At 48.3% G+C, this 9,918-nt stretch overlaps 1 protein-coding gene across 1 annotated transcript; it reads left to right on the plus strand.

Moving 5' to 3' along the window:
- Positions 1-2,244: 2,244 nt before the first annotated feature.
- On the plus strand, positions 2,245-6,996 carry LOC125763104 (uncharacterized). The gene has a single exon (XM_049425934.1). It carries the CDS (start codon positions 2,698-2,700, stop codon positions 3,682-3,684), a length of 987 nt encoding a protein of 328 aa, XP_049281891.1. The 5' UTR covers positions 2,245-2,697; the 3' UTR covers positions 3,685-6,996.
- The last annotated feature ends 2,922 nt before the right edge of the window (positions 6,997-9,918 follow it).

A 9,918-nucleotide genomic window follows, 5' to 3' on the forward strand; every position in this document is an offset into this window, starting at 1 on the left:
AGAGAGACTGTACACAGCACGGGTTGTAGCGCCCGTTTTTTGATGCTTTCCGTCAATGAATTCTATTTTATTGCGCTTAGCCAACATAGCACGCCGGCACGAATCGACCGGCGGGCTTTCGGGGCTACGATGATAGTTTGCTCGTAAATTTGTGCCGTTTGCCCTACTCAAAGTTTTATGTTTAGTGTCATGCGTCGCCTGTTTCGTTCACCCATCCCCCCCTAAAGCCCGGTCAAGCACACACGGGGGACAAATTTTTGGGGCTGTGCAAAATTCAAACCATCCATCGGACGGGCCAGCTTTTGTCGTACGTTCTGATACTGCAAAACCTGACGAATGTACTCCATCCCTTGAGTAAAGCGCATCCGGATGTTGCTGTTGCTCATCAGTGCTTCCCAATACGGCTACGAGTGGGGGAAACCTTTTATGCTGAGTGATCCGCTCTCGCTCGCATCCGGTTGGGCGAACTTTCAGCATCCAGCATGTTCCAGCTCGCATTGTTCCGGAATGCGTACCAAAAACTTTACCCTTTCATGGTCGGTTTAGCAGCCCGGCAGTTCTAGAGACGTTAGTTAGTGTGTGTAAGAATGCGAATAAAAACACGCACCCACACACACATGGAAGGACTTTCTACTGCAACAACTCCACAACACAAGTAAAATGTGAAACCTTTGCTGGACCAACTTCGGCAGCACTTTTGGGGATGGTTTTTCCACTCTACTTCCGCCAACTCAAGCATCAATACTGGTCCATTCACTTCTTTAGCTCCTAAATATTTTTTTTGTTGGTTGGGTCACTTTCTCTTATCTACGGAAAGGGGGAGCATAAATTAGAATTGTTCTTTTGACCGATCCTGTCGCAACGGTCACACTAAAGGCTGGGGAGGTTTTTTTTCGTCCTGTTTTGGCAACCTTTCAAAAAGCGATTATTTCAGCTCGTAACGTAGAACCCCCCGCGTGGGTTACGATCGTCATCGTATCGGGGAGGGGTGAAAAAGCCTTCTCCAAAGGTGGCAGACAACAGGAGACAAAAGATGAAAGAATATATTACACCCGTAATGTATTTATGGGTGAAAATTTATTTGCACCATACTTTTGCCTTAATCACACGAAACCCGGGAGACATTGTTCCTTTTTAGCTTCCGCTTGCAGAAGACGATCGGAATGCCACTTCGGGGGTCCTTTGTTTTTTCCCTGTTGTTGAAGCGACCATCCCTTGAATGCAGTGGTGACCAGACGCTTGGTGCTTTTGGTCGTTTTGCAAATGTATTTTTGTAGTTGTTGCACCGAAAACGAGCCCCCCCACCAAACAATGGGTGATGGGGGAAACGTCTAAACGTTCCGGCACTTTTTGCACGAAGGGTTATCTTGCGGGCCATTAATTTGCTGCACCGATGCATGTTGACTCGACACAAAACTCAAGCTAGCGCTTCGGTCCAGTTGATTAAAGCTAATTTAACAGGAACAATTTATGGGACGAAACTCATTGTTTGGTGCAAAACTGCACTCGTGGCATTGGAATGTGGGTCGGTTTCGGTTTTTTTTTTTGCGACGTAGTTAAATTGTTTTCCCGTTGTCCGGAATGGGAGTAGAAATGGAGTTGAGGTGTCTTTTTTTGGGCTACATATAATTCAACCTAACATTTAGGAATGTTTTATTATGGAAGTAAAGTTTGTGAAGCATAATATGCTGTAGAGGGAACCTTTTTTATTACTAAGTGGTATATTTTCATGAGCTTAATTATTCTTTTTCATTTTAGTCCTATTGTTAAGTTTGGTATGGGAGTTTTTAATACAAAACTATTACGACTGTTAGAACACTTTATTTAAAATAATAGTATGGTGCTTTAAAGTCATTCAAGATAAATATTTAAGACTTTCTGTTTAATGTTAGTAAAAAATAAATTAAGTTCTGCGTGTAGATCAGTGTTCTAGGGAGTGACGAAAGTGAAGACTCCACCGATGCCCTAATCGATAACTTACTTTTACACATTATATGAACAAATTTTAGTTTAAAAGAATATTTAAAGAATCAAATGTGGCTCTTATTTTCTTAAACACTAAACTCCGTATAAAAGAGTACCTTTTTTGAACGAGTTTTTCGCGTAACCTGCATTTTTTGGTGCTCTGTAGGGAAGTATAAATATTGAAGAAACTTTTTATTGATAAGAAATTTTCAGAAGCTTTGTAAACTCCACCAGAGAGCGTTAATGAACTTGTGTTGTAGCCTACAATTGAGTATGGTTATCGAAATTTAAGGATGTTCGAAAACCCGTCTTCCAAACGCGCCGACGACCCCTGCTTCGAATGCGTTCCTAGAGCAATAAGTGCGTTTTTGTCACCTGTCAAAGACAGAACCGCGTGGGAGAGAGTTTCCGGCGTGGATCCTCTCTCTGCTCCTTTAAAAGCGGCTCCGTGCAAGCAATCGCTCTCTTTCTACGCGTGTCCTTCAGCGATTAGGTTTGTACGGCGATCCGTTGATTAGCAACGTATTTAAGCTGCGTGCGTCTTGATATTAACGAATTTTGTGCAAGTGTCAATAAAACCTTAGAAGTAGTATAAACAAATATTGACGGCTTCGTGTGGTATTTTTTACGGACGGCTACGTGCGTGAAACATTGGTGACCCCGACGTGATTTAAAGTAAAACGTGAAGTGCGAAAGTGATAGTGCCAAATACTAAGGTGATAACCGCGTGAAATGTCCAACGACGAGAAGGCGATCATCGAGGCGTCCCGCCAGCTAACGGCGCTGGAAGGAGCGGTGCACGGAATATTGGTTGAAGCCAACGCGGGAAAAATGGACCCAACGATGGCCACAGTAAAGGAGACGATCCTTGCGTCGCTCTGGCAGGACGGCAACGCGGTCTTGTTGCGTTTCGAAGCGCTGACCGGTCCAAACCAGCGACGCAGGACATTCTGCGAAGCCTTTGCGAAGGCAAAATGTGCATTGATGAAGCTTCGCCAGGGCGAAGGAACCATCGCCGCTTCCCTCGACGTGACGCGGGCAACCGCGGAGGAATGCGCTCCCAACGTGCGAGAGACATTCCTCGGGCACCTGCGCCAACTGTTTGATATGCCGAAGCTGACTACGGCGTCAGCGGTCGACTTGATGCGCGTCATCGACGTGGTAGAAACGTCGGTCGCATCAGCGAAACAGGTCGCCGGTGTACCAGACCAACGTACGACGGTGATCGAGGACGGGCTCCTCGTCTCGATCGTGCTGAGCAAACTCGATAAGCGCACTATCGAGCGGGCTTCACTGCGACTGAACGCCGACGTTCCCACGTGGAAGGAGCTACGGGAGGAGTTAGATAGACTCGCAAACCAACTCTACCGCGAATCTAAGAATACGCAAGTAATGCGTGCGCCCACCAGCTCCGCACCCACGCGACCCACACGGACAGCAGCGCCGCAGTCAGGGAACGCACGGAAAGCTCTTGATTGCCACGCAGGCACGCGACGGTGTTATGCTTGCGATAGGTCAGGACACGTCGGCGAGATGTGCCCAGAGCTGCGCGTTCGTTCAGTGTGCGAGCGCGTGAAATTCATCAAAGGAAAGGGTAAATGTGTGAATTGCCTATCAAACCAACACGCTGTCACGCAGTGTCCTAGCGAGAAGCGGTGCAAGATATGTAATATGCTACACCACACAAAGTTACACATGGAGTCCGTCGTGAACGTGTAGTGACGATCACACGGTATACCGCTACGTGCCACCTCCGTATTACCTCACCCTGCGTTCCTGCTCCGTGCTTCCTTCCCTCTCCCTGCGTTCCTGCTTCGAGCGTGCGTTCCTGCTTCGAGCCTACGTCCCTGCTTCGAGCCACCATCTCTAAGTGCTAGAGATGCACTTCCATCGATGGCCGATCCACATGCGAACGGTTCGTATTGCCGTTGCGTGGTGTCCTGAGTTCCTGCTTCGAGCCACCATCTCTAAGTGCTAGAGTTGCACTTCCATCAATGGCTGACCCACGTGCGAACGGTTCGTATTGCCGTTGCGTGGTGTCCAGCGTTCCTGCTTCGAGCGTGCGTTCCTGCTTCGAGCCTGCGTTCCTGCTTCGAGCCTAAGTTCCTGCTTCGAGCCACCATCTCTAAGTGCTAGAGATGCACTTCCATCGATGGCTGACCCACGTGCTCGGTTCCTATAGCCGTGGCGTGGTGTCCTGAGTTCCTGCTTCGAGCCAACATCTCTAAGTGCTAGAGCCGCACTTCCATCGATGGCCGACCCACGTGCGAACGGTTCGTATTGCCGTTGCGTGGTGTCCTGAGTTCCTGCTTCGAGCCACCATCTCTAAGTGCTAGAGTTGCACTTCCATCGATGGCTGATCCACGTGCGAACGGTTCGTATTGCCGTTGCGTGGTGTCCTGAGTTCCTGCTTCGAGCCACAATCTCTAAGTGCTAGAGTTGCACTTCCATCAATGGCTGACCCACGTGCGAACGGTTCGTATTGCCGTTGCGTGGTGTCCAGCGTTCCTGCTTCGAGCGTGCGTTCCTGCTTCGAGCCTGCGTTCCTGCTTCGAGCCTAAGTTCCTGCTTCGAGCCACCATCTCTAAGTGCTAGAGATGCACTTCCATCGATGGCTGACCCACGTGCGAACGGTTCGTATTGCCGTTGCGTGGTGTCCTGAGTTCCTGCTTCGAGCTACCATCTCTAAGTGCTAGAGTTGCACTTCCATCGATGGCCGATCCACGTGCGAACGGTTCGTATTGCCGTTGCGTGGTGTCCTGAGTTCCTGCTTCGAGCCACAATCTCTAAGTGCTAGAGTTGCACTTCCATCGATGGCCGATCCACGTGCGAACGGTTCGTATTGCCGTTGCGTGGTGTCCTGCGTTCCTGCTTCGAGCCACCATCTCTAAGTGCTAGAGCCGCACTTCCATCGATGGCTGATCCACGTGCGAACGGTTCGTATTGCCGTTGCGTGGTGTCCTGAGTTCCTGCTTCGAGCCACCATCTCTAAGTGCTAGAGCCGCACTTCCATCGATGGCTGATCCACGTGCGAACGGTTCGTATTGCCGTTGCGTGGTGTCCTGAGTTCCTGCTTCGAGCCACCATCTCTAAGTGCTAGAGTTGCACTTCCATCGATGGCTGACCCACGTGCTCGGTTCGTATTGCCGGTGCGTGGTGTCCTGCGTTCCTGCTTCGAGCGTGCGTTCCTGCTTCGAGCCACCATCTCTAAGTGCTATAGCCGCACTTCCATCGATGGCTGACCCACGTGCGAACGGTTCGTATTGCCGTTGCGTGGTGTCCTGAGTTCCTGCTTCGAGCCACCATCTCTAAGTGCTAGAGCCGCACTTCCATCGATGGCTAATCCACGCGAACGGTTCGTATTGCCGTTGCGTGGTGTCCTGAGTTCCTGCTTCGAGCCACCATCTCTAAGTGTTAGAGCCGCACTTCCATCGATGGCTGACCCACGTGCGAACGGTTCGTATTGCCGTTGCGTGGTGTCCTGAGTTCCTGCTTCGAGCCACCATCTCTAAGTGCTAGAGTCGCACTTCCATCGATGGCTGACCCACGTGCTCGGTTCGTATTGCCGGTGCGTGGTGTCCTGCGTTCCTGCTTCGAGCGTGCGTTCCTGCTTCGAGCCACCATCTCTAAGTGCTAGAGCCGCACTTCCATCGATGGCTGACCCACGTGCGAACGGTTCGTATTGCCGTTGCGTGGTGTCCTGAGTTCCTGCTTCGAGCCACCATCTCTAAGTGCTAGAGTTGCACTTCCATCGATGGCTGACCCACGTGCTCGGTTCGTATTGCCGGTGCGTGGTGTCCTGCGTTCCTGCTTCGAGCGTGCGTTCCTGCTTCGAGCCTGCGTTCCTGCTTCGAGCCTAAGTTCCTGCTTCGAGCCACCATCTCTAAGTGCTAGAGATGCACTTCCATCGATGGCTGACCCACGTGCTCGGTTCCTATAGCCGTGGCGTGGTGTCCTGAGTTCCTGCTTCGAGCCAACATCTCTAAGTGCTAGAGCCGCACTTCCATCGATGGCCGACCCACGTGCGAACGGTTCGTATTGCCGTTGCGTGGTGTCCTGAGTTCCTGCTTCGAGCCACCATCTCTAAGTGCTAGAGTTGCACTTCCATCGATGGCCGACCCACGTGCTCGGTTCGTATAGCCGTGGCGTGGTGTCCTGAGTTCCTGCTTCGAGCGTGCGTTCCTGCTTCGAGCCTGCGTTCCTGCTTCGAGCCTAAGTTCCTGCTTCGAGCCTAAGTTCCTGCTTCGAGCCACCATCTCTAAGTGCTAGAGATGCACTTCCATCGATGGCTGACCCACGTGCTCGGTTCCTATAGCCGTGGCGTGGTGTCCTGAGTTCCTGCTTCGAGCCACCATCTCTAAGTGCTAGAGTTGCACTTCCATCGATGGCTGATCCACGTGCGAACGGTTCGTATTGCCGTTGCGTGGTGTCCTGAGTTCCTGCTTCGAGCCACCATCTCTAAGTGCTAGAGTTGCACTTCCATCGATGACCGATCCACGTGCGAACGGCTCGTATCGCCGTTGCGTGGTGTCCTCCGTTCCTCGAACATCACCCGTATTCCCCTATCGGGGGGAGCTGGACCAGCCAGGTGACTCCATCGGTCACCGATTGCTGACAACGACACGGACGGTGTCGAAAAAGCGACGGAAGCAACCCTACACCCATGCGCAATGTTTGGGACTGACGACGGTGTCCCAAAGGGGGGAGAAATGGTTATCGAAATTTAAGGATGTTCGAAAACCCGTCTTCCAAACGCGCCGACGACCCCTGCTTCGAATGCGTTCCTAGAGCAATAAGTGCGTTTTTGTCACCTGTCAAAGACAGAACCGCGTGGGAGAGAGTTTCCGGCGTGGATCCTCTCTCTGCTCCTTTAAAAGCGGCTCCGTGCAAGCAATCGCTCTCTTTCTGCGCGTGTCCTTCAGCGATTAAGTTTGTACGACGATCCGTTGATTAGCAACGTATTTAAGCTGCGTGCGTCTTGATATTAACGAATTTTGTGCAAGTGTCAATAAAACCTTAGAAGTAGTATAAACAAATATTGACGGCTTCGTACGGTATTTTTTACGGACGGCTACGTGCGTGAAACAGAGTATGAGGAAATGAACGAAACTTTATCGAAACTTTAAGGAAGACTCATCTTCCGAAAAAACTGAAGGAGTTACGGATGCTAAGGAAAAAGTTTCTGCCACAGAAAATAAAATTCTTCATTTGGGAAGCATGGAATGTTGCTTCACATGTTAGTATGCATCATTTTGGTTCTAAGAGCAGTTTTGCTCAATGTTAAAACAACGACAAGTATAATGAACCATTAGACCATCACAAAAATGAATTTATTTCAACGATTCACTTTTCATATACATTCTATGGGAAAAGACCTTCCGTGTAACTAATTTTTGAGATTCGCGCATCGTTCGCAATAGTGACGAAATTCATTAACTAGAACAACTTTTGCTACTAGAAAATACAATCTTATGTATCTATTAAAGTTTATTCTTGAATCCAATTACCCCGAGTCACTCGTCTATTTCTGGAGATACATCTGTACGAGAACTAAAGTACATTCGAATATTTGCATCAAAAAGACACTTGTTATACATCTTCACCACTAATTACATGGTTGTTCTGGATGGTTGCTCCGAAACCGAGATGCTGCAAGGTGTCGAGAGTCATTTCATAGTTTTGCTACATATCAATCTCGTCTGTAGCGTGCAAAACTTCCGTAACCACAAAGGAAATGGTCTAATTAAATTTTAAAACTTGTCTCAAGCCTTTTTTTTTCTCCCCCCACGCCCTACCTGTTTCTTTTTCTCCGGTCGATCTCCTTATACCAGGTTCCAGTTTCTTTAAGTAGCCTCAACTTTGCGTATCGTTGCCTGCGGTTACACTCGTTCGAAACCACTTCCGGCAGGACTGGTATTGCCCACTTATGACGAGATGACACGGACTCGGTTTGGGAAACTTGTGTCTTGTGTCGCTGCAAGTGCAAACCACAACACCCGGGAGGGTAAGTGTGCGGGCGACTGGGCACTGGGTTGGAACAGCTACCAATGCCCGGAGGTGTTAACTCATCAGCTAGCCGAAGTACGTCCGAAAAGTCCAAAATGAGAAGACTGATTTAAATTCCAAACCAAGAAACTTTACTTCTCTCCCACACCGGTCGGTCGGGCGAAGAGGTTACTCGGTTTGTGGTTAGTGAGCACCGGGGCACCGGGTAAAGGATGGGTTTTTCGCTCACCATCCGGATGCCACTTACGAATTGTTGGACTGATGAACTATCTGCCCCTTCAGTATCTGGTTGGCGACTAGCCAGCTTAACCACTACAGGAGCCAACTTCCGGTCCATCGTTGGCATGCACTGCCGGTCGCCGAAAATGACCAAAGGGGTAATGAAGTTAACGAAATACTTTTCCCTTAATTGATCCGATCCTCACTCTGGTCGAAACAAAAGCGCGACTCTCCCCCCGTCGGGCGTGTTTTTGGGTATCGGACGTCGGACCAGAAATAAGTCGAAGGTGAAAACAGAAAGGGTGAAAGAAAACAAACGGCCAAACTATTGAATTCCTCAAACAACAAAGCCCAGTCCGATCTGTTGGCTATTCGAGAAACGTGTGGAGGTGGTTAAGATTGAGAGAAATTGGTATTGGTTTACTGGGTCCGTTTTTCGGTTCAGTCGTGTCGTTCAATCGAACGGACGGAAAAAGGGGACTGGGAACTCTCGACGATGATCCATCGGTAAAGGGGTTCGGGATTGGCCGACCAACGAAAACGACCATGTACGATGGCTTCCGGAACTAGTGGATTGCATCGACGGAAGGACGTGTAGGAGAGGGAAAAAACTTTCCCATCGATCCTTCCAGCTGGCTCGGCCGGCCCATCCGCCTAATGTCCTTCGACTGATTTCCTGTCAGGGCGGAAATTGGTTTAGTTTACAGGAAACTTTAGCCGGCGGAAGGAAAGTTTACGAATTGAATTGTTTTACACGAAGATGGCGCTCGGAGTGAAGGTTTTTGTTTGTACGTTTTTCGGAGGGCGGCAGGAAAAACCAGCACCGATTGGGGGGGCCGGGGGCGCGATGGCGACGACCAAACTGAACTTTTGTGGTCGACGACAGCGGAATGTGTGCGTGTTTGTGTGTGTGCTGTGTTGTTTGCACTGCAAAAGGGCAGAGCAGTTCGATCTTTAGCGCACGGGTATGATGCGTTGGATGGAGTGATTTGTAAAGTTTTTGTTTCCGTTTTGTTGGTTGTTTTGGCTTTGGTTGAACGATGGATTGCGATGGTTGTGCGTCTGCTTGTGCGAGATCTTGTCCAACAAGTGAGTTGAGAGCGTGGAAGCTGATGATGGGAAAGTGTGTGAGGTTTTCGGTTGCAATGGAAAGGTGAACTAACAAAGATAAGCTGATACTAAAGTTCATATCAAACTATTTGAAGTGCTAGCAGGTCAAAAGTTGTCTATTTGTGGAAAATTTCCCAGAGCTTTTCTTAAGAGGAAAAAAAGAGGAAAAAAAATCTTTGATATTAAACAAATAAGAAGTGTGCAGAGTAGCAGGAGATTTTTAATTTAATTTATTGATTTGAAATAAATTTTTATTAGTAAACATTCCTTCATTACAATTCACTTTTAATACTAGTTTTCTACAAAAAAAACTTGATGATATTGCATGTTTATTCCTTTTAACAAAATTCCCTACATTTAAGATAATTTCACCAACTTTAATATCCATTGTACATCAATACCGCCAGGCCGTTCTACATGAATAAAAAAATATCCATTGTAATAGTTACTCTACTGACAAATTATATACATTCTTTCGTAAAATTTAAAATTTTTGTTAAATATAGTACACTGTTTGTTTGCATTGAACGTAAGCTAAATTCAATCTTGCCAGCATTAATGCAAAATGCAAAAGACAGCATTACGCTCAATCCTCAATCAAGGTTGATTTGTTTTTTT

The sequence above is a fragment of the Anopheles funestus genome, chromosome 2RL (assembly GCF_943734845.2).
Source record: "Anopheles funestus chromosome 2RL, idAnoFuneDA-416_04, whole genome shotgun sequence".
Taxonomy (NCBI): domain Eukaryota; kingdom Metazoa; phylum Arthropoda; class Insecta; order Diptera; family Culicidae; genus Anopheles; species Anopheles funestus.